Source organism: Hippichthys cyanospilos, chromosome 15, assembly GCF_059441005.1.
Source record: "Hippichthys cyanospilos isolate Australia breed blue-spotted pipefish chromosome 15, RoL_Hcya_1.0, whole genome shotgun sequence".
In the NCBI taxonomy this organism is placed as follows: Eukaryota; Metazoa; Chordata; class Actinopteri; order Syngnathiformes; family Syngnathidae; genus Hippichthys; species Hippichthys cyanospilos.
The window spans coordinates 19,323,966-19,346,004 of record NC_142383.1 but is presented as its reverse complement, the minus strand read 5'-3'; the positions used below and the strand labels follow the sequence as shown (position 1 = coordinate 19,346,004).

At 61.9% G+C, this 22,039-nt stretch overlaps 3 protein-coding genes across 7 annotated transcripts; 2 read left to right on the top strand and 1 right to left on the bottom strand.

Annotated features, from left to right (window-relative positions):
• Positions 1-380: 380 nt before the first annotated feature.
• On the bottom strand, positions 381-12,707 carry apc (APC regulator of WNT signaling pathway). 2 transcript variants are annotated; one of them, XM_088435733.1, is made up of 16 exons: positions 12,456-12,707; positions 9,766-9,924; positions 8,253-8,340; positions 7,984-8,164; positions 7,740-7,848; positions 7,314-7,427; positions 7,188-7,250; positions 6,962-7,114; positions 6,695-6,872; positions 6,421-6,621; positions 6,250-6,345; positions 5,873-6,012; positions 5,729-5,806; positions 5,524-5,655; positions 5,242-5,456; positions 381-5,181 (listed from the first exon to the last, which is right to left on the bottom strand). In XM_088435733.1, exons 2-16 carry the CDS (start codon positions 9,901-9,903, stop codon positions 591-593), a joined length of 6,477 nt encoding a protein of 2,158 aa, XP_088291859.1. In that variant the 5' UTR covers positions 9,904-9,924; positions 12,456-12,707; the 3' UTR covers positions 381-590. The 2 variants fall into 2 exon arrangements, with proteins under 2 accessions (XP_088291859.1, XP_088291858.1); XM_088435732.1 differs by lacking the exon at positions 12,456-12,707 and having other exon boundaries at positions 5,539-5,655.
• A 1,117-nt stretch (positions 12,708-13,824) lies between these two features.
• fktn (fukutin) lies at positions 13,825-17,221 on the top strand. Of its 3 annotated transcripts, XM_088435735.1 has the most exons (10): positions 13,826-14,216; positions 14,786-14,833; positions 14,902-15,102; positions 15,165-15,311; positions 15,935-16,065; positions 16,138-16,270; positions 16,350-16,479; positions 16,562-16,695; positions 16,774-16,898; positions 16,968-17,221. In XM_088435735.1, exons 1-10 carry the CDS (start codon positions 14,115-14,117, stop codon positions 17,179-17,181), a joined length of 1,365 nt encoding a protein of 454 aa, XP_088291861.1. In that variant the 5' UTR covers positions 13,826-14,114; the 3' UTR covers positions 17,182-17,221. The 3 variants fall into 3 exon arrangements, with proteins under 3 accessions (XP_088291860.1, XP_088291861.1, XP_088291862.1); XM_088435734.1 differs by having other exon boundaries at positions 13,825-14,216; positions 16,562-16,898; XM_088435736.1 differs by lacking the exon at positions 13,826-14,216 and adding an exon at positions 14,237-14,725 and having other exon boundaries at positions 14,902-15,311.
• Positions 17,222-17,995: 774 nt separating this feature from the next.
• dusp11 (dual specificity phosphatase 11 (RNA/RNP complex 1-interacting)) lies at positions 17,996-21,028 on the top strand. Of its 2 annotated transcripts, XM_088435738.1 has the most exons (10): positions 18,002-18,176; positions 18,446-18,521; positions 18,583-18,714; positions 19,031-19,154; positions 19,226-19,286; positions 19,351-19,397; positions 19,460-19,535; positions 19,816-19,935; positions 20,252-20,314; positions 20,385-20,700. In XM_088435738.1, the coding sequence occupies exons 1-10, from the start codon at positions 18,139-18,141 to the stop codon at positions 20,548-20,550; spliced, it is 903 nt and encodes a 300-aa protein (XP_088291864.1). In that variant the 5' UTR covers positions 18,002-18,138; the 3' UTR covers positions 20,551-20,700. The 2 variants fall into 2 exon arrangements, with proteins under 2 accessions (XP_088291863.1, XP_088291864.1); XM_088435737.1 differs by having other exon boundaries at positions 17,996-18,176; positions 19,351-19,535; positions 20,385-21,028.
• The last annotated feature ends 1,011 nt before the right edge of the window (positions 21,029-22,039 follow it).

Below are 22,039 nucleotides of genomic sequence, written 5' to 3'. Positions count from 1 at the left end.
GCGTGCGCGCGTACCGCCTCCCAAGATGATGACCGAGTCAGCTATCGGACCGTCCCGCACGTAGACCTTATCGCGCGTGGGAAGTGGAGCCTCCGTTTCCATTGAACTGTTATTTTTAATGGAGGACGGGTCACCGGCCTCGCCCTTTTGGAAGCGAGAGCCACTTTGATAGCGCCTACGCGAAGACCCGGGATGAGACGAGATCCGTCGACGCGGATTCCCATTTCGTCGGATTGCGAACCCTCGATCGGATCGATAGCCGCGCCAAGGGTGGCCGCGCGTTGGGCCCTTAGCATATATAAGGGATTTCTCGGGGTTATCTCGACGGCGGCTTCCGGCCGAGCGTGGGGGTTCGCTTCCGGGATGCGCGGCAAAAGGGGTTGAGGCTAAAACGCTGACTTTTATTCTTGCCTTATGTTGCCAAAAACATTTAAATTAATAAGTTAGGCGTTACAGTGTTTGTCAGTGAAAACATCAACAACGTCCACACAAACAGGGCGTCTCCTTCTTCTCAGCTGGGGGGGGGGCATGCGGGAGGACCAACTAAGCGCTCGCTACACGTGGTTAGTGGTAGAAAAAGCCGTCCGCTTTCAGACGGACGTGACGATATAGGAGCCGCGCTCGCCGCCGCCGCCCTCGCCGCCCTTGGGCTCCCGCTTTTTGGTGACGGGGGTGGGGATCAGCGAGGGGCGCGCGGCGGGCGGGGGCGCGGCCGGGTCGGGGTTGCTCTTCCTGGGACTGGGCGTGTAGTTGAAGGGGCTGACCCTGGCGGCCACGGCGCCGCTCCGCGGCTGGAGGCGCTGCGGCGGCTTCTCGTCCAGGCTGTCGCAGCTGCGGCGCAGGTTGAGGTTGGAGGACGAGGAGGGGATTTTGGAGGGGGCGGGGCCGGGGATGACCGGCGGCGCGTTGGGCGAACGGGCCGAGCACGAGGACGACGAGCGCGGGTTGTTGACGGGACAATCCTCCAGACGCACCCACACTTCCTGCGAGTCTCCGCCCGACGCCTCGCCTACGCCGGCGCTCTTGGCCCGCCGCCACGTTCCCTTGGCGCGGACGGCGGCCTCCTCCTCGCCGCGGCCCTTCTCGCTGGACTCGGACGAGGCGGAGAGGACCGAGGAGGAGCTCCCGGTTCGCTTCCAGGTGCCCACGCGAGGCAAGGAGCTGGAGTGTTTGCTCTCGCGCTTCCAGGTCCCCGTGCGACTCAAGCGCGAGGACGCGGCGGCGTCCTGAGGGCGCGACGGGCTCTCCGACTGCGAGCGAACGGCGTCCTGCCTGCGAGAAGGCGCGCCCGCGGCGGCGGCGGCGCCGGGCTCCGGGACGGCGGCGCCGACGGCGGACTCCTCCAGTTTCCGCTTCAGCGTGGGACTGGGCGCTTCCTTGATGAAAGTGGACTGGCGTACGAGCGCGGGTTTCTCCGTCTCCGCTTTGTCTTTCTCCTTCCTCGGGACATCGGCGGCGCCCCTGGCCGCGGCGCCGGGTTTGGCGGCCGCTTTGAGGGCGGCCGGCGACGCCGTCCGCGGCAGCTGCGAGGCTCTCCCGCCTCTGTGGGAGGAACGCGAGGGCGTGGAATCCCGCGAGGAGTCGCCGCTACCCGGCGCTTTGGCCGCGGCGGCCGCTCTGGGTTTGCTCCTCCCCCTGGCCGCCAGCTCCGCCCTGGGCTTGCCGGTGATCAGACTGCGGTACACCTTCTTCCCGCCCCTCACCGCCTTCAGCTCCTCCTCCTCTTTGTCGTCCTTTCTGTCATCCGCCGACGGCTTGACCACCCTGGCGCCCCGCTTGGATTCCGCGGGGGCCTCGCTGGCGGGCGGCGGCAGGCGGAAGGGCGAACCCACAGATTTGAGGGACAGCACCGAGTCCGAGTCGGACGAGCCTTGCCGGGAAAGCGACGAGGCGGCGGCGGCGTTGAGGCTGCTGACGATGGAATTGGCGCCTTCTTGAATGGCCTTCCAGTCGAAGGACTCGGAGTCGGGGGAGGTGGGGCTGCGCGGCGCCTCCGAGGGCCCCTCCGAGGGCCCCTCCGAGGGCCCCTCCTCGGCCGGGACGCGGTCGTCCTCTTTGGCCGCGGGAAGCGGCGCGGGGGCGTGAGGCGGCGCGGCAGAAGGTGGCGCCGCCGCGCCGCTCTTCTTCTTTTTCTTGGGCATGGCGGAACTGATGCACTCCTGCAGGAGGTCGTCTTCGGAGTCGATGCTGAGCGAGCTGAGCGACGAGTTCCTGGAAAAGCAAACGGGCGTGTCCTCCACGTGGAAGGCCTTGGGCGCGTAGGCGCACAGGCGCGCCTTGGCTCGCGCCGGAGGAAGAGGCGCCGGCTCGGGGCCGTCCGCGACCTCGTCTCGCCGGCGGGGAGGCGCAAACTCGTTGTTGTTGTTCTCCTGGTCGATGTCGCTCAGCGAACTGAGGGACGAGTTTCTGGAGAAGCAGACGGGCGTGTCTTCGATGGCGAACTTCTGCTTCTCGTCCAGGGCGGGCGGGTTGGCGGCGCCGCCGCTTTTGCTTTGAGGGAAAACGCCCGTCGCTGGTTTGTCCCGCTCCAGCCGCTTCCCGTCCTGGTCCGGCTCGGGATCCCGGTCCCGCTCGGGGTCTCGGTCCCGCTTGCGCTCCTCGTCCTTGTCGTCGTCGTCGAAGTCCAGCGAGCTCAGAGAGTCGTTGCGGGAGAAGCAGCACGGCGTGCCCTCGATGGGGGTGTAGTGATGGGGCGAGTCGAAGGCAAATCCCGGCCTGACTTTCGCCGAGGCCGGGCGCTGGGTGGGCTTCACCGGCGACGTGGGCTTCGGCGGCGCGGGGCGCGCGGCGGGGCCGGGGGGCTTCTTGTGCTGCCGGGGGTTGAAAAGCGGCGGGGCCAGAGAAGGGGGAGGGAGAGGAGGCGGCGGCGGGGGTCGGGCGGGCTCGCCATTGGAGGACGCTCGAACGGGCTTCCGAGGTTTGGCTTTGGGCATGGCGGCGCTGATGCACTCGGCCAGGATGTCGTCGCCGTTCTCGCCCTCCGGAAGTGCCGAGCGGCGCGCTTGCGAGGAGGCGGGCGCGGGAGGGGGCGCGGCGGCGGCGGCCTCCTCGTTGGGCGGCGAGTCGATGGTCAGGTCGCTGAGGGACGTGGCGGTGGAAAAGTTGAGCGGCGTTCCCTCCACGCAGTACACTCTGGGCACCTCCTCGGCCGGGGGCGGGTCCTTCCTCTGCGGGGGGAGGAGCTTGTAGACGGGAAGCTGGCCGCCTTTGCCTTGCTGCTGCTTCTTGGGCTTGCGCGATGACTTGGGCATGGCCATATTGATGCAGGCCTCCAGGATCTGAGTGTCGTCGTCGTCGTCGTCCGACTCTCGCGGGGCGCCCCGGGACGTGGCTTCCTCCGGGCGGTTCCCCCGGCTACCCTCCTCGCGCCGCTTCACGTCCGCCGCGATGAAGGGCTCGTCCAGACTGAGCGCGCTGAGGCTGGAGGCGTAAGAGAAGCCGCGCGGCGTGCTCTCGGTGGCAAAGTGCAGCAGGACGTCGGCGCCGCTCTCCTCAGCCTCCTTCTTGCCGGCGTGCTCCTCGGTCTTGCCGGGGGGCGGAGGGGGCGGCGGCGGGGGCGTCTTGGCGCGGCTGGGGGGCATGGTCTGGCCGGGGCTGTCGGGCAGGTCGCTGGGGCTGACCACGCCGCTGGGCATGCCGCTGCACGGCTCGCTGGAGCGCACCGAGCTGGCGATGGAGGATGTGGAGAAGCTGTCCAGGGAGCTGACCGAGGTGCAGCGGCTGAACATGAGCGGCGTCTCCTGAGCGTACGGCTGTTCCGGCGGGCTCTTTGGGGTACGGGCGCCCGAGGCGGTCTGATGGTGGTGGGCGTGGTGGTGCTGGGCGCGGCGTCCTCCTCGCGGGGCCGTCTGGCTTTCCGCCACTTTGTGCTGCTGCTGCTGCTGCTGCTGGTGCTGCTGTCGCTGCTGCTGCTGCCGTCGCCGCCGCTGCTCGTCCCCGGCCGCTCGCCTCTTCCTCTCCGCCGCCTCGGCGTCCTCCTCATCTTCCTCCGGCGACAGCGAGGACAGCGAGCTACCTCCGGAGAAGCAGATGGGCGTGTCCTCCACGCAGTAGGTTTGCGTCGACTCCTGGTGGCCCTTGGGCGGCTGCTTACCCGCCGAGGGGGCCGGGGCCGGCGAGAGGGCCCCGTCGGAGGCGAGAGGCTGGCACGAAACCTCGCCGTATTTCAGGCTGTAGTCGATGGGCTGCTCGGGAGCGGCGTCCCCGCCGTAGTCGCGCGCGGCCGCCGCCGCCGCGTAGCGCGAGGGGGGCGCCGGCGGCGCTCGGCCGTCGGCCGCCACGCAGGAGGCGCCGTCGGTCCTCGCCCTCAGACGGCCGGCCCGCCCGTCGTCGTCGTCGTCGGCCTCCGTCCTCCCGCGCCGGCTGGGGCTCTGCCTGCCGGAGTTGAGCTGCTCGTCCGAGTACTTGAGGCTGTAGTTGATGGGCGTGTCCACCTCCGCGCCGTCGTCGTCCGCCATGTGGTTGACGCTGCGGATCTTGTGCGCCAGGTCGGCCGGGTACTTCCGGTAGACGCAGCACCTGTTGGCGCCGCTGTCGTCCGAGGAGTAGAGCGGCTCCGAGGACGGTTTGGTTTTCCCGCGATTGCCGTAGCCGTCGGCGCTGGTGACGCTGTTGAGGCTGTCGCTGGACGCTCGCACGCCGGCGGCGAAGGCGGGCCGCTGCGCGTACGCCGCGTCGTCGGCGCCCCGCTTTGTCCCGTCCGCGCTCTTGGGACTGGACAGCACCGGCGTGTTGGCGTAGGAGCGGGCGGAGTTGGCCGCGCCGCCTCCGCCCCGCCCCTTCCTGTGCGCCGCCTTGGGGCTGAGATTGTCGATGTTGTCGAAGGTCTCCGACAGCTGCTGGGCGTCCAGCTCCTTGAAGAGCGCCTTCTGCTTGCGGGCGTGCAGCGCGGGCGCCCCGCCGCCCGGCGACACCACGCTGGCGTCCTTGTAGCGAGCCGGCCGGTTGGCCATGAGGTTGCGCAGCGCGGCGGCGCTGCCCATGGCGATCATCTTGTGGCGGGAATGGATGAGGTTGCGCAGCATTCCCACGGCGCCCAGCTCCCAAAGGGCCTCCTGATCCTTGGCGTCGCGCGCCGAAAGGTTCCACAGGGTTCCGCAGGCGTTGGACACGATGGTCAGGCTGTGCGACTTGAGGTGCTGCAGCAGCGTGGGCAGGCAGCCGTGCTCCCGCAGCACTTGCCTGCAACGAGTCGGCGTCAGGCGGGGAGCGCCGACGGGCGCGGCCAAAGAGCCGGCTCACCTGTACGGCTCGTTGGTGGCGATGAGGCTGGAGACGTTCCTCAGGATGCCGCCGCCGCTCTCGATGATGGCCAGCGTGTTGGTGTGGCTGCGGTGCGTCAGCGTCCCCACCAGGAACGCCAGCGCGCCGTCCACCGAGCAGATGTCGGCCTTGTTCTCCGTGCAGTGCGCCGACAGGTTCCACAAGGCGCTCAGTACCGACTTGAGCGTGGACTCCTGCGCCAGCCCACGGACGCCGGGGTGAGGTTCCCGAGCGGCCCCGCCGCACCTTCCCGCGACTCACCTTCCCGCGACTCACCTTCTGCACGTCCAGGGCGCAGCCCGTGAGCGCCCGCACGCTGCCCACCTCCCGCAGCGTCTTCTTGCTGTTGCCGTCCGCTCGCCACGATAGGTTCCTCAGCACGCTGGCGATCACCTGACGGGCGATGCGATTCCCCATCGAAACGCTTTCGCCCTGGGCTCCGCATCGCGAGGAAACGAAAGCAAACCTGTTGCAGGTCCTCGCTCTCGGACTTGAGCTGCGTGACCATGGCGCGCATGCAGCCCTTCATGGAGCACAGCGTGGCCTGACGGGCACACGAGGCAGGGAATGGAGAATTGCGCTTTGGCCGCCGCGAGCCGCGCCGACGCACCTTGTTGGCCACGTCTCCGAAGGTCAGGTTGGTGAGCGCCATGCCGGCGTAGCGGCGCAGCGTAACGCTGTAGTGGTCGCCGCTCAGCCCCAACATCTCGCAGTCCACCTGCAGCAGCTCCGCCACCGCCTGCAGACCACCTGAGCGCCGCACGCGCACACAGTTGGCGGGAAGTTAACGGGCCGGTCACGCGGAATTTCAGCCTGACTCGTTTACATTCGGTTCCCGCCTCTATCGGCGACGCGACTCGTCCAGCCTAGGGCGTGGCTAAATCGGTCAAATAAAACCACCCGAAAACCACCGAGAATTGGATTTGGGAAAACTTTTTATCCCGCCAGGTCGAGACGCGCGCCTCCACAAAGACGTTTTGGGCTCACCAAGCTCGTTCATGGCGTGGCGATGTTCCTCGTCGAAGGACAGTTTCATGAGGACGCAGACGGCGGGACAGATCTGGTGGTCGACGGGCGAGGGCACTGCGCGCGCAGGAACGGACAGATGAGAGGAAGGCGCCCTCGGGCCGGGCCGGAGAACGGCGACCGCCCGCTCACTGGGGTTGTCCTCCTGCGCCACGCCCCTCTCGTGGTTCTCCTGCCAGGTCCAGCAGGCCTCGCAGTAATGGCGCACCTGCTCCAGCAGGTGGAGCACCCGGATCTCCCTGCGCCCCCGCTTGTCGTCGGGCTGACTGTGCACGATGTTGTGCAGCGCGGCCGAGGCTCGGGCGCGGGCCTCCTTGCTGCCGCGGGAGTTACCTAGGCGACGACGGAGGAGGGCCGGACGGCGTGAGCGGAGGGGCCGGCGGCGCGGCTCCGGCCGAGCGGCTACCTAGCAACAGAGAGTCCTTGTCGTTGCCGTGCAGCAGCTGGATGAGCAGCGGCAGGCAGCCCGACTGGCGCATGGCGATGCACGAGTCCTGCGAGCTGGACATGGCGAGCAGCGTGCGGGACATGTCGTCCTTGTCGTGCGTCCCCAGCATGGACAGGAGGCTGTACACCATCTCCACCTGGGGACGGACGGAGGGGCGACGTCGGCTCGGACGGACGGGCGGGCCGAGGGCGGGCGGGAGCGGGCCGAGGGCGGGCGGGAGCTCACCTTGGTTCCCAGGTGGCTGGTGATCCGCCGAGGCACGGGGTAGGACGTCTCCGTGGCCGGGTCCTGCTCCGATCGAGCGGCGGCGCTCTGCGGACCGGCCTGAGGCGCCGCCGGACCGCCGCCGCTCTCGCCGGGAGCCTGGGCGGCCTCCGCCTGCTCGCGGGAGCGCGAAAGGAGGTGAGCGCCTCCGCGGGCCCCCGGAGTCCCCGCCCCGGCAAAAAGCTACCTGCAGCCGAGCTCCCAGCTTGACGATGTCTTTCTCGATCTGGTGAATACGAGCCGTGCGAGCCTGCGAAGCCACGCACGTTTGGCGCCGCGCTTGTGGGGGGCGGCGTGACGGCGAGCGACCCACCTCGGCTCGCTTCTCCATTTCCTGACGGGAGCCCAGTTGCTCCTCCATGGCGGCGTGAATCTGGCGAGCTTCAAACTCCAGTTGGCGACGACTCATGTCCGTCTGCAGCGTGAACTGGAAGCACGGACGCAATCGATCCAAAACGACACGCAGAAAAAGGAGGCGCGCGCTTTTCGTCCCCGCCCGTTTCACGACGTGCGGCCAGATGAGCCGACCGAACGAATCGCAAATTCTGAACACATTTCGTTTCCTCCTGAATGCAAACGTATCGCGGGCTGTTCTTGACTCTTCGGAATTGAGCAAAAGCTCTTTCTTTGAAACGGGAGGCCACTCACGATATCGCCGAGAAGGCGACTATGAATAAAAGGACGCGCTGCGGAACATCCCCAGCCACAAGTCTAGAACGGAAGAAGTCGGGGCGCTCACGTTTTCACTGAGAGGCAGACTGTCGATCCTCTTGGTCAGATTGAGAAGTTGAGCGTAGTACCAGCCTTTCTCCTTCTCCTCCTTCTCCAGCTCGGCCAATAGGAGCTCTCTGCCAAGCGGCCGCAGTCAAGCGGAAAGAGAGCGCGTCGGTCGAGCGCGTCGGTCGAGCGCGTCGGCCGAGCGCGTCGGCCGAGCGCGTCGGCCGAGCGCTCCCGACGGATGCCGCGCAAGCGCCGCTGCAGACCTCTCCTTCTCCAGGTCGGCCAGGCAGCGCTCGTGACCATCTCTGGACGCGGACGGCGGCGCCGGCAACCTCCGTGCGGCCGACGCGCCCGAACCGGCCGAGGAGGCGGAGCCGGGCGAGGAGGACGACGGCGCCGGAGGCCTCGGCCTGCCCTTGAACGCGGAGGGCTCCAGGCTCATCTCTGCGCACAGTCAACATCGCATGCGTCGGAACGGGTCCGTGGGGGAAAGGTGGCGGGCTTAAGCGCCGGGTCGCGAGTCGCGGTTGACCTTTCAGTCTGACGATGAGCTCCAGCTGGGAACCGGACGCCTCCTCAGAGTCTTCTTCTATGGTGCCCTGAAGCTGCTTCAGCACTTCCTGTTTCAGAGGGAAAGAAGCGTGGCGCGTGACCTCCCGAACGGGCGCGGCCCCAACCGCGAGCGAGCGTTCATTTCGGCAGCGCGCTTTTAATAACGCCTCGCGTTCGCCCGGACCTGATGCGGACGGACGGCGACCCGGGCCGGCCTCGGTCTTTCGTTGAGGGCGGGGCACGTCGCCGACGGACGCACACACTCTACGGCGGTAACCTGAGGCAATTCGCCGGAGGCCGATTTGACTCTCGAGCCTGCGGCAATCATTTCTTCACGAGGCCGTAACGCGCGCGTTGATGGTTGGCGACGCCTCGGCATCTTTCCTAAGACGGCGGCACGGGCATCCCGGACGGGGCGCGGCCACGGAGGCCGATACTTTCCGCCGGCTGGCCAAGTACAGGAAGGGCCCTCGACACCGCGGGCGGCGCTTGTCACGCTTTGCCGTGGTTAGAAAAAGACTGGCGGAAAGTTCTTTCCCAAAACGTCGGCCGCGCCCTTTGGCTGACCTCAACGCTACCCGCTACATCGAATCGTATCTCACGTGTTTCGCGCGTCCTTCTTCGTTTGGTCACTCCTAGCGCGCGATTGCCGTCTCTCTCGGGGTATAGCGACAGAGTCGTCTGCTCGCTCTTCCGTCCGCACGGACCTTGTACGCAGAACCGTGAAAATTCAGACAAATTGACTCGGACGGTAAACAGGACGCGTGCGTCCGGACAGGAAGCCGCAAAGGGACCGTGTGCAAAGGGGAAGAGGGAGGGGGGGGCGTCAGCGCTGAGCCCACCTGTTTCAGGGTTCAAGAATCTTAATCCAAGTAGACCTCTTGTGCTTGCCCGCTCAATGGCAACTTTGGAATAAGCTTCCCAGTATTGTAATTCTTCCTCCACAATGGAGACTTCGCTCGGGGAAAATTGCATTTTTGATCTTGTCAAATTAGGACTGAAGAAAATCGCTCCCGGCGTTTGAGCTCTCTTAATTTAGGGGTGTCGACTTCTTCATTTCCCACACGAACGCGACGTCAGAGACCTGAGCGCGGTACGATACGAATGCGAGCTTCTGTTCGTTTCGTAACGTGAAATGTCAGAAGGTACTAAATCGACCGAACGAAGCGGAATGGTCGGCAACGGCGGGCGTGGGAAAATGCAATATTCCAGAGATCCGGATGCTGCCGGACAGAAGGGCGGGAGGAGCCAGCTCCGGAACATTTTCTCCGTAGACCGATATAACCCCATGGCGATTTTGGGACGGATATCGGGGCGGGACGGGGACGGCCCGACCGCCTTTTAATGCGGGGGGTCGTGACGGCGCTGCCTCAAGAGCCACCCGTCATTCAAGAGGCCGCGTGGCGCGGAACGTGGGCGAAGGCCTCGTTTTGCCGTTTGTGGCCTTCGGAGGGCTCGGCGGGCAAGTAGAGACGGCGCGTGGCCACACGCACCTTCATGTTGGACGCCTCCGTCTCCAGTTTGGTAAGGTGGTTGGAGTTGTCCTGCAGCTCCTGTCGCAGGTTGGAGTTCTCCATCTTCAGCACCTCCACCTGTCTCAGCAGCTGGTCGTACGACGCCCCCGCCGACATCTTGTCCCGCCGGCCCCTGACCTGACATGCCCACGGGCAGCGACATCGTCAGCGACGCTCGGCGGGCGGGGCGCAAAAACGTGACGGGGGCAAACGAAGGAGAACTTGGAGCGGAGAAAAGAGGTCACCGCGCCAAACGGGTCCCCAATGGGTCCTTCGTGACCTCTTAGGCCCATCGACAGTTCGATCCGCCCACGTGCAGCGGCGATGGTTGGAGGGCGGTGCTTCTCAATTATATTTTGCCAAGCCCCACCCCCCAGGAAAGAGAAAAAAAAAACCCGCACAATTTTAGGGGAACGCGTTCCGGGCCGCCCATTCTACTCAACATATTCTGATAATATACAGACACAAACGGCGTACGAGCAGCTGTGGGAAACGAGGAGCGATCTAACAGGGGGAAAAAGAAAAAAAACCCGGACCACCGACTCGTTAAGAAAATCATTTGTCTTTTCCTTTTTTGAGGGAAGGGGGCTCAGTTTTCCATGGGAAATGTATATTGCAGGCATAGCAGCCAATTACGTTGTTTGTTCCGTCAAAAAAAATAAAATACAAGCGATCGAATGAGCCTCAATAACGCCAGCAAAAAATGTGGGAGCACTGTTGTTTTGGGGGAGCCACTGACGGATTGGGACAAAGGCGCGCGTCAGCTTCACATTGATTTTCATTAACCACGTGACGGTCTCGCTCGGGAGAGGCGAGAAAGAAACATCCTCCGCTTCCTCCCCATCGCCATCCCGCATTTGCGGTCGGCCATTTTCTCTCCTTCCGTGCCCCCCCCCCCCCCCGTGGCTTATCGAGGCTCGTACGACGCCGGCCGAGAGGAGAAGCGGAGACAATGATGGGAGGTCGCCCCCCCCCACCCCCGCTACCCCCCCCTCCCTCCCCCCGACACCCCCGGCCACACAGCTCGCATTTTCCCAGCGAGCTCGCCTGAGAACAAAGAGGCAGGAAGCGGTTGGCGTACACGCGCGCACGAGTGCGAGACGCGACGAAAGAGAGAAAATGGCAGCTCACCCCATCGCTGTTGCCTCCATCGGCTCCTCTGCCGCGTCTGACACAAGCGTCAGCTGGGCCCGGCGCCGGCCAATCGGGAGCCGCGCTTGCCGGGGGGAGGGAGGGAGGGAGGGGCGCCCCCCCCCCCCTTCTCCCAGCATGCTCTGCCTGAGCTGCAGCCAGCGCACTGACCGGGTGACCGAGCTGCGCGCGCGTGCCACGAGCGCGTCACAGTCAAGCGGCGAACCGGCGACGGTGCGACCGGATGACGGCTGGCGGCGGGGCGGCCCGGTACTCGCGCCCCGCCGACCGCAAATTACGTCTCTAGTTGACGCCCATTCGAATTGCATTTCAAGTCAACCGTTGTTTTTTTCGATTCCGTTTTTCTCGATTGATATATTATTTGTTCTATTCAGCGTTCGCGCCATTAACACGCACCAATCGGACCAGAGCTCCCAGCTCCGTCGTTGACCTGTGTGCGATGACAGTAAAGTCAATCTATTCTCTTCTAGTGTGGGTGCGTAGGACATATTAGGTAAAGAAACCGCCGGAGTACACCACTGCAATGCAATACAATGCAAAGCGGCATTTTCCACCCCCCAGAAGAGGAAAACATTTTCGAGAAGAGAAAATCCTCAAAGCGGTAAAAGTGCGGGAGCTCCGCTCTTGCGTTTCATCCTCACGTCACGTCGAGGAAAGCATCGCAAATGATTCTTTTCGCTCGTCCGCGTTGCTATCCTACGATTCAAACAAATGGATTGCGATTCCACTACCTGCCGAGGCGGTAGCTGACATGCGCGAAAGGAGGCAAAGACGCGGGTGATCGTTGGACGAAGTCCAAGTTGACGTTTGGATGCAAACTATTTTCCAACAGCCTTCACGCAGACGCTTTTTAGTGTCGGGGGGGGGGGGTCGGAATCGCCACCGTTCGAAGGATCTCGAGAGAAACGAGCTCACGGAACGATTCGCCGGCGAGCGAGGGTCCTCTGCTAAACTATTCGATGCCGACCGATTACAGCGCTTGCTGCGCGCGTCTCGTATCGTATCGCATCAGGAGGAATCTATCGGGATTGGGTGTCATCGTTGTTGTCGACGCCCCGACGGCGGCGACAAAAGCTCCGATTGATGCTCCGAGAAGCAGACACCGGGCGAATGAGGCGTCCTCGCGCCACCGTTCTTCTCGCCGCCTTTTCGAAGCGAGCCCGGGAGAACTATTCGACGGGAACAAACGCACATTCTAAGACTAGACTTGGGTTATCCGAACTTGAGACGAAACGATTAGCGGCGTTTACACTACGACGACAGCCGCCGTTGGCTTTTATCCCCCCCGCAATTTAGCGGACGTGTCGCCAGCAAGATGCCGCGACAGCCAAAAAGACAATTTTAGTCTCATCCGCGCGGGAGGCGGCGAAATGAGGATGGCTAGCACCGGTGTTTCATGCGAACAGCTGAGCTACGCTTGTGCTAAGGCAAAGCTAGGCTAGGCTAGGCTAGGCTAGGCTAGGCTAGGCTAGGCTAGGACGAGCCGAACCAAGAGGGCGACGAGAGCTTCTTCTTACCTTGCGCGTTACCGGAAAGCATCAAAGTGTTGTTGTCGCGCGACGCCTCGAGCACACAAATCAGCGAGAGGAAGCCGACGCGTGGACGGGAAGCGCCGGCGGCGGCGGCGGCGGCGGCGGCGACATGTCAAGTCGGCATTCAAACGCCGCCCTAGCCTAACTTTTCGTCCAACTTTTCACTCTTCGGCCCTAGGCGTCCCGCCATCTTGTTTCTGAGCTCGTGCGCGACGGCTATGCGCAAGCGCGGCCGAGAGCGCGCGCGCAGAAGTGGGCGCGCTTTCTTCTTCGCGTCTCGGTTGTCGGCGGATAACATCATGTCCGCGTTGCATAGCGCGGCCTACTGCACGCAATCCACAAAGACGTGTCAAGCCGCTCTATCGAGATGAGGCGCTGGACCGAACTCGGCCGGTTGTGCTTTTTCTTTTGGTTGAAAAATAAATATGCCGTGACGAAATTGCATTTTTAAAACGAATCCTTATTCAAGTTCATTTGAAAGTCCAAAACCCCAGATTTATAACCGAGAGTTCAAAGGCAATAAACGCTTCGCTGCACAAATCTGTAAATACGTCTTTTGCGTCGTAGAGCGTGCGAAGAAGTCAAATTATATACATGCGGTAATGCTCAACGACTTTCTGAACGGTGTTTATTTCTTTTCAAATGGGCCTTTATTGTACTCCAGCGTTCCAAGTTGACGCGAGGTTTTATGTGACACTCGTACAACCATTTTCTTTGCCACTCCCACTCAATATCGGATCATTGATTGTTGAAAAAATGACACGAATGGCCATAATTAATGGAACCGATTGGAACGGATAGATTAATGCGCCGAACAAAACCGGCCAGTCCAAAATTAGGATTCATACTCAGTTTTTCCAATAGCGTTTTGTAGTTATCCAACCTACTTTTTACCAATACAGTAACGTACTGTATTCTTTTATCTCTACATTTATCATTCCTCGCTTGACGCAAGATTTCATTCGCGAAAAGCTAAATGAGTTGGGATACTTTATGAACCTATGCTTGGGAAAACTGCACAAACAAATGTATCGGCGCTCGTTTGAAAAGAGCATTACTTAACCGATCGATTTACCCAGCGAACATATAAGTTCGATCGCTTACAGCTTATTATATCACACTAGTAATTGAAAGGAAACAGCAGCAACTAAGTCATATACTGTACGGCGTTTTGGGAAAAAGACCGTGGACCACGGATTCTCTTTGAGTTATTGGTTGTTTTCCCCTGGCGTCGTTGTTTTTGTTGTTACCGTTTCTGTTTTTGTATTATACTCAATTATATACTGATATATTGATTAATTAAAATGAAAAAAAGACCGTGGACGAAGGCGGAAGTATGAAAGCGGAAGTGACGGCATCGTTGTTGACATAAGATGGCAGCCGGTTGAATTTCCGGGACGTTTCTTGCAGGGCTCCCGGCCGAAGTCGACGAGCCCAAGAAGGCCGAGCCGGCCAAGCCCAAGAAGGCCGAGCCGGCCAAGCCCAAGAAGGCCGAGCCGGCCAAGCCCAAGAAGGCCGAGCCGGCCAAGCCCAAGAAGCCCGAGCCGGCCAAGCCCAAGAAGGCCGAGCCGGCCAAGCCCAAGAAGCCCGAGCCGGCCAAGCCCAAGAAGGCCAAGCCGGCTTCGTCCGGCGGGCGAGGCGCGGATGCCTCGCGTGAACCGGACGGCGCTGCTGTGGCTGCTGGTGGCCACGAGCTGCCTCTTTCTGCTCTTTCAGCTTCGTTACTACCGGATCTACGTCAGCCAGGTCAGACGGCGCGAGGCGTGACGTCGGGGGAGGGGGCGTTATGACGGCGTGACGAAATATAACGAACTATATGAAATATATGACGAAAGCGGCGGCGTGTTTGGAACCGCTTTTGCCGGCGTAACTGACCGAACAGCAATGAAAACTGCATTTCACCCCGTCTGCGACGTCCAACTAATAATCCGCATGGACGCGACTTCGTTTCCAGAGCGTTTAAAAAGCCAACCGCCGATGTCATAACTAATAAAGATGACAACGGTACGGATACAATGTTTGCACTCACCAACATGCGTACTCCTTTCTTTCCTCGAGAAGACTTCAATGGCACTGCTCAGCGGGTGTCCGTCCCCAAACGTTCGCAGAAGCTTGAAACTCGTCTTTTCCGGCAGAGTTCAGGGAACCCGGCGACGCTAGCCAGCCGAAATATGGTTGGATACGTTCGGGCCCCGGCAAAAAAAGCGCTTCCCCGTCCCGCGGGGAGAATCGTTTGATTTAGGCCAGCAGAGAAGGTGCGTCCGGCCCCTCGGCGCGCACCAGAAAGTAACTAACGAAGGTCGCGCCTTCCCCAGACCGGTCCGCACATCCCGGGTCACGGGACCGCCGGCGACCTCCGATGGGTGAGTAGCGAGGGACGCGGTCGCGGCTTTTGCGAGGGCGCGCTGAGTCCCGCGGCCCGTGCGCGCAGCTAAGCGTCAAGACCTTCCTGCGTCTGTCGCGACGCTTCCGCCTGCCGCTGTTCCTGGCCGACCCGGCCGCGCTGGACCTCCTGACGCGGGACGGCGCGCCGGAGCGCGAGCGGCGGCGGGGCCGGTCCGACCGCGGCTTCCTGTGCGGCGCCCTCGCCGCGGCCTCCTTCGGCCTGCTGGCCGACGCCTGGACCTACGACGTGAGCGAGCGCCGTCCGGCGGGCCCCCCCGAGCCCGCGGCCACCGCCCGCTCTCTCGGCAGGCCGCCTTCCTGTCGGCCGCCGAGGAGAAAGGCTTCCGGCTGCTGGAGGTGCGAGGGGAAGACCCCCGGTTGGCCAGCTTGGACCTCCTGTCCGGGGAGGAGATCCCCCTGCACCTGCTGCTCCGCCTCCACGGCTACGTCATCCAGGTGGGCGGGGCTCGTTCGCCCCGAAGTCGACCGCAAATTGTCCGGATCCTCGCGAGTGGGCGTCTTTGAGGGGGGTCTCACAGGAGGGATTTTGCGTGTGCGAAGCGGCAAAATCCACCTGCTTTTATCCGTGAGGTTTCGCTTCTCGCCGTCGACTGAAAATGACGTCTTCGCTGCCGGAGGGACGTTTGGCGGCCGGGCCACGGGGATGTCATTTTCAGTGGACGGCGAGTGGCCCCCCGGGAAGGGTCCGAATGGGACAATTGCACAAACGCCGCGCGGGTACCTGTTGAGGTGGGCGTTTGGCTTTTGTTTTGTTTTTTTTGCTCTTTGTTTTCGCCCGTCTACCGTTGTCTGTGCTCGAGAAAGAAAGGTTGTTTTTTTTCGTAATAGTACGTGGCGCTCAGCCAGTTAGTTGCTCCCGGCAGCACGTGTGCGTGCTTGCCGCCTATTTCCACTTGCTTTGTACTTCCACGCTCGCCCAACTCTTCCCAGAAATTTGGAAGCTTTGGGCAACCAACGGCCAAGTCAAAGGACAGAGGAAACGTAGCGTTCCCTATGCCTACGCGCCAGCTGTCAAACGGCGGGCAAAGTTTACTCTTGTTCGCTCGTCTTGTTTTCAGGTGGTCTTCCTGTACGAGCGTAGCGGCGGCTACCTGTGGCACGGTCCGCTGCGCCTCAAAGCCGGCGCCGACCGCGACTTCGCGCCCTTCGGGCGCCTGGCCTTCGGGCGCCACGCCGGCGCCTACGACAGGTGAGGTCGCGGCGGCGGGCGGAGCCGGCACCGAGCCGGTCACGCTTCTCTGCCGCCCCCCCCCCCCCCCAGGCCGCGGCTGGTACTGACGACGGTGGACGGCGTGGACGTGGTCGTCCCTCGGAACATCTCCGGCTTCCTGGCCCAGCGCGGGCGCGCTCGCTTCCTGGAGTGCCGATACCGGGAGGCGCGACGTTTCCTGCAGGTCTGACCCTTCGAGTCTTTGGCTGGCGTCGCGCCGAGAGTCACGCTCCCGCCCGTTGTTTTCTCTGCACGCGGCCCAGCTCTACCCGGACCGCGCGTCTCCCGAGACGCCCGACTTTCCTACGAAGGCCAAGTCTTTGCTCCGGGCGGCCGCCAAAACCCTGGCGCGTCTGCGCGTCCCCTTCTGGATCAGCAGCGGGACCTGCCTGGGTAGGTCTCCTTCCAAACTCGTACGATCTCATCCGCTCGCCGTCAAGAGCGGCTCCGCGCCTGATGTCGCGCCCCCCCCCAGGCTGGTTCAGGCAGTGCGGCTTCATCACCTACAGCCGCGACGTGGACATCGGGATTTTCATCAGCGACTTCCGCCCGGATCTGGTCGCGGCCTTCCTAGACGCCGGACTGTCGCTCAAGCACAAGTTTGGCAAGGTGAGCGCTTTGGGTCACCTCGCCCTCGCGCCGCCCCGACGCGCGGCATTTGAAGACGTCCTCGGCGCGGGCGTCCAGGTGGAGGACAGTCTGGAATTGTCCTTCGTGAGGGACGGCGTCAAGCTGGACGTCTTCTTCTTCTACCGGGACGGCGACCTGACGTGGAACGGCGGCACGCAGGCCAAGAGCGGGAGGAAGTTCAAGTAGGTGGACGGCGGACGCGGCCGGCCGCGTTTTAGTGACGGCGCCCGTTATTCCGCCCGCGGGCGCAGGTACGCGTTCCCCGACTTCTCGCTGTGCTGGGCCGAGCTGGCGGAGGTCCGAGTGGGAGTCCCGTGCCAGACGCTGGACTACGTGACGGCCAACTACGGCGCCGCGTGGGACGTCCCGCAGAGGACGTGGGACTGGAAGTCGTCACCCGCCAACGTCCAAGAAAATGGGGCGTGGCCTCCCTCGCAGCGGGAGGAGCTTATTCAGGTTTTTTGACCCCCAATAAATGCGACGGCAAACGCGGGTGGATTCCGTCCGCTTTTGTCCATGTTTTGTTTTCCGGGGATGGGGTGAAATCCCAAGCGTTTTGCCAAAAGGCCACGCGTGCCTTGGCGCGGTAACAAGATGATGTTTCACGCCGCTAAGGAAGGGTTACTTGTGTGGTTTACTTACTCGGCAATAACGGCCAAGGGACCCGAGTTCGACTCCGGCCCTCCTTCCTGGCGACCGGTCGAGGGTGTCTCCGCCTGCCCGAAGTCGGCCGGGATAGGCGCCGGCGAGCCCGCCGCCCTGCCCTGGTGAGGATCAACGGCCATAGGAAATGGATGTTGTTTGGTTCATGTCGATGAAAAGGAAATGGTCTTTGACACATTTTTTCTATTTGACTTTGACTTTGAATACAATTTTGGTCGAAAAACTACAAGGGAATGGTTCGCGCTCAATTTTTCCATTCACCCACCCATCCGCCCATCTTTTTTTATGTAAGTGGTTCAGTTATTCATATGAGTAATATGGAGTTGCGCCGGTTAACTACTTGAAACGTATTTGCCGGCTTACAGGTAAATGGTCTTGGTCCTGGAGAGGTCACGTGGCAAGACGTTGCGACTATATTTGTCGCAGGCAATCGGTCCAAGTGTAATAATGGGACAACCGACGCGAGCTCAAGCCGGAGTTTTCTTGCCCGTTCGTCATTCGAGCCGACACGCGAAGCGCTTCTCAAGACGTCGAGGCTTCAAACGCCACGGATGGCGTCATTTCCAAGGAACTCCTCACACTTTTTTCATAGCTCCCGCCGTCTGAGTAGCGCACGAACGCATTTCCGGAGCCTGCGCGGCCACGTCATCAACACGCGCCAGAGCGCAGGAACGAAAATGTGACCGAAGCTCGCTCGGAAACATTTTCGCTCCGAATTTAGTTGTGCCGAAAGCGTAAAAACGTACATTTGAGAGGAAAATGCCTGGCCGCGGCCGAAAAAACCACATTCCGGACAGGTGAGACGTTTTGCTTGAACGTCAACAAGCGGAGCTCTTCAAAGCTCGACAGCCGGACGTTTTGTTCCGATTTTGTCGCATCCGGTTCGTCAAACGAGCAAGCGTTCGTTTTGGGCGTGCTTTAATCGGACGCGTCTACCGCAATCTTCCGTCCGTGCGCGAGATAAGTACGTTCGAATGCATTCGCAGTCAGGTTCGAACGAGTTTGCCCCCCCCCGCGAACATTTCCTCCACAAGGAGTCGGCAACCGGTGTCGCGCGTTCTCGCAGGTGGCTGGACTACCGGGCGGTGGGAAAGCGACTGGGCACCACTCGTTTCGTGGCCTTCAAGGTGCCTCTCAAGCAGGTGAGCGCCCCTCGAGCGGCCGAGCCGAGCGATCGCTAACGGCCGACCCTGTCCCGCCCAGTCTCTGAACCAAAGGGTGGCGCCCGCTCAGGCCTTCGGACCGTGGGAGCTGCTGGACGCCATGCGGGAAGACCGACAAGAGCTGGGCCTCGTCATCGACCTGACCTTCACCACGCGCTACTACGGGCCGCAGGTAGCCGACGGCGAACGTCGCGACTCAGACCCGATGGCAAACGTCGCCCGGGGATTCGCGGGGGGTGAGGCGGCGGCCGTACGAGTCGAAAGACTGAGCCGGCGGAGGCCGGCGGAGGCCGGCGGAGGCCGGCGGAGGCCGGCGGAGGCCGCCGTCCCCCGACGCATTTCAGACACCTTTGAAACGGGCGTAACCCCGGGCCCAGCGCGCTTCTCCGCTCGGTTTCCCGCGAACGCGTGAGCCCGACTCCGATGCGGGAAAGTCCCTGGGGCTCAATTCCCGAAAGACAGAAAAGCGTTTCGTCCCGTCGCCGCAGGACCTCCCGACTTCGCTGGTCTGCACGAAGATTCCCACGGAGGGTCACGTGGTCCCCGCCGACGACGCCGTCCTGTCCTTCAAGCGGGCCGTCCGGCGATTCCTGCGAGACAACGCCCGCAACGGTCAGCCTTGCCCCGCCCCGCCCCGCCCCGCCCCGGTAAAGCCGAGCCCCTCCCGACTTGTGTCGTTGCAGACAAGCTGATCGGCGTCCACTGCACGCACGGACTCAACCGCACCGGCTACATGATCTGCAGGTCTCTCGCCGTCCCCGTTGGCGCGCGCACGAGCGCCGTCTGAAAATGGCCGCGCCTTTTCCAGGTACCTGATCGACGTGGACGGAATGGACCCCGACGAAGCGATCCGCCGTGAGTGGCGCGCGCCTCGCGCTCCGGCCGCAAACGTTTGCAAGGCGCGTTCGCCTTTTCAGTGTTCAACTCGAGTCGCGGCCACGACATGGAGAGGGGCAACTACGTCGACGACCTTCGCGGCGGACCCCGCCGAAGGTGGGCCTCGGCGCGCGTCTCGGAATCCGTTCCGGCCGTCTTCGCGTCCGCGTTCGGGAGACGTGTTGGAAGTCCCGGACTAACGAGCCGGTCGCGTTCCTACGCCGGTCCGAATCGGCGTCCCTTTGTATAAAAGGGCTCAAATACAATGGAAAAGGCCGCGTCGCGGCAAAGGCCAAGCGGAAAGACTGCGGCGGACGCTTCGGCGCCCCGCGGGTCCAGGACTCCTTGCGCCCGTGCGGCTCTTTGTCCGCTAACGCGCGCGCTCTTGTGCGGCCAGCAACGCGGGCATGGACGAGCGCCCGCCGCCGTGGGCGCGAGGACGAGCCGTCTGTCGGACGCCGGCCCCAGACGGATGGAGCGACGGCGCCGGCCGCGACGGCGCCGGCCGCGCCGGCGGGTAAGAGCGCCGACTCGTCCGGGCCGCCGTTCGAGATCAGATAGGACGGGAAAAAAAAGCGCGGCGCCAATGTATCCGCGTGGTTCCAGCAAAATAGCTGAAAAGGAAGCCAGCCTGCTAAGAGGACCAAAAGTATACTCCTAAAGGAGGGCGGGCAAATTTGGTTTGAGCTGCGCAATAGCTGCTAGCGGTAGAGAAGGTTAGGGAAGTCCACCCGAGAAGAAGGAAAAAAGGCATTTTTGAAGAAACTTGGATAAGAAACGTGCGTGCGTGCGTGCGTGAGAGGTGCCACTGATCAGGGTTTCCCCTCCTACAGATTTTACCCACCGAGACCCAAACCACAACAACCGCTTGAGTGGCGCCGAAATGACGGCCCCCGGTAGGTGCGCCCGCGCGCGTGCACTCCCTCCCAAAATGACTTCTTTTTCTTGCGTATCCCCATCCTGCAGATTTTTCTCCAAAGGATCCAGAAGACAGCAATCGCTCGGGCGGCCCCGATATGACTACGCCTACCCGGCCGCACGTTCCGCCGCCAACTATGACGGGGCGGGCGCGGGGGGCCGCCGGCCTCCCCGCCGCGCCCGGGACGAGGGCTGGGGCTGGGGCTGGAACTGAACGTCTTTGCTTCGACGGACCGTTTGGTGAAGGATCCCCCCCCCCCCCCCCTGGCAACAAGAAGCAAGTGAACCCGTCGTCCGCGGCTAAGTGCAAAGTTGTCAAAGCGGCGTCTCGCGTGTCCCGGGGGTCGGCCTCTTTTGGTGCGGCGCCATAATACCATTGAGTGGCGCATCCAGGTAGGACGCGCCCTCGCGCCTCAGCCCGCTCGGCAACTCGCTTGATGATTTTGCTTTGAAAAGGCGTGCCCGAATCTTCCATCGCCTCGGGAAGGCCGCCCGTCTGGGATGGTTCCTTGTGACTTTTAAATTCTTTCAAATTGTTTTAATTACTATTCAACGTGTTTTTAAATGCTTTGCTCCGGTCTTTAGCGCTAGTGTTCCTATTGTTTCGCCTTTTTGGATATATGGAGTACTGTCTTTTTTTTTTTTTTAAACACTTTTAAGTATTGGTCATTAAAGGACAATTTCCAAAAGACTATTCGATCTATATGGCCTAACAATAATTCCAGATAATGGACGTTAGGCCAAAGCAGCGAAACGTCTTTGAAAAGGGACATTTTGGCTGAAATGATTCACTTTCCCAAACGCTAAATAGTGTGTTCAAGAAATAGGAAAAAAAGCAAACTCCCAAAATTCATCTTGTTTGTGTGGTGTCATGGAAAAAGTTTTTCATTTCACTTTTTTTCTTAGTTTTCTATGGTGTTTTGGAAAACCTTTTTCAATTCTAATTTACGTTCTTTTGCTAGTTTTTTGTTTGTTTTTACTCATCGGGAGAATGTTGTTTCTGCACGTTGAAACGGCCAATGAATGGCGCTCTAATGCCGAATGCAGAGCTGCTGGGCATCGTCCCTTCAACTTTTTTCCGATCAAATATATTTCAAACGGACACGGTCAGAGGAAAGTGTCCACCCTCGGCAAGGTTGGATTAGATCATTTGAAGTCGCCGTTTTTCTGCCATTGCGCAGCCGCCGCGACGGCATCGGCACCCTAAAAGAAACACGTCGTGTCCGTTAGTGGGGAAAAGATGATGGCTTTCGGTCTTCGTTTAAACGGCTGAAGGGGCGAGCAAATGCGGGCACGGTGCCGCGTGTGTCGACGTTCGTCCCGGAGGAGAGGAAGCTCGCTTTCGGCTCCGACTCTTCTTTGGGGGCGCGTGAGCGCTCGCCCGTCGATGTAGCGGCGACGTGGCGCCATCCGGAGGCGGTATCGGATATTGCGGGCGCCCCGATACGGACGCGTCGGCTGAGCGACCCTCTTTTTTTTTCGGGGCAAAAGCTCCATCTGCGGCCGGAGTGGCGGTTCCGGCTCTCAAATGAGCCCGGGAATCCCAAGGGCAGGTTTCCACTTCGAGAACAGCGACCATTCTCCGCCCAAACGCCACTCACTCCCAAAGTGAGACTCACGCAGATAAGCAAACGACGGGCGTCAAGGACGGGACCGCGTCCAGACGACGCCCGCGAGCGACAACTGGGAAAAGGGCCAAACGC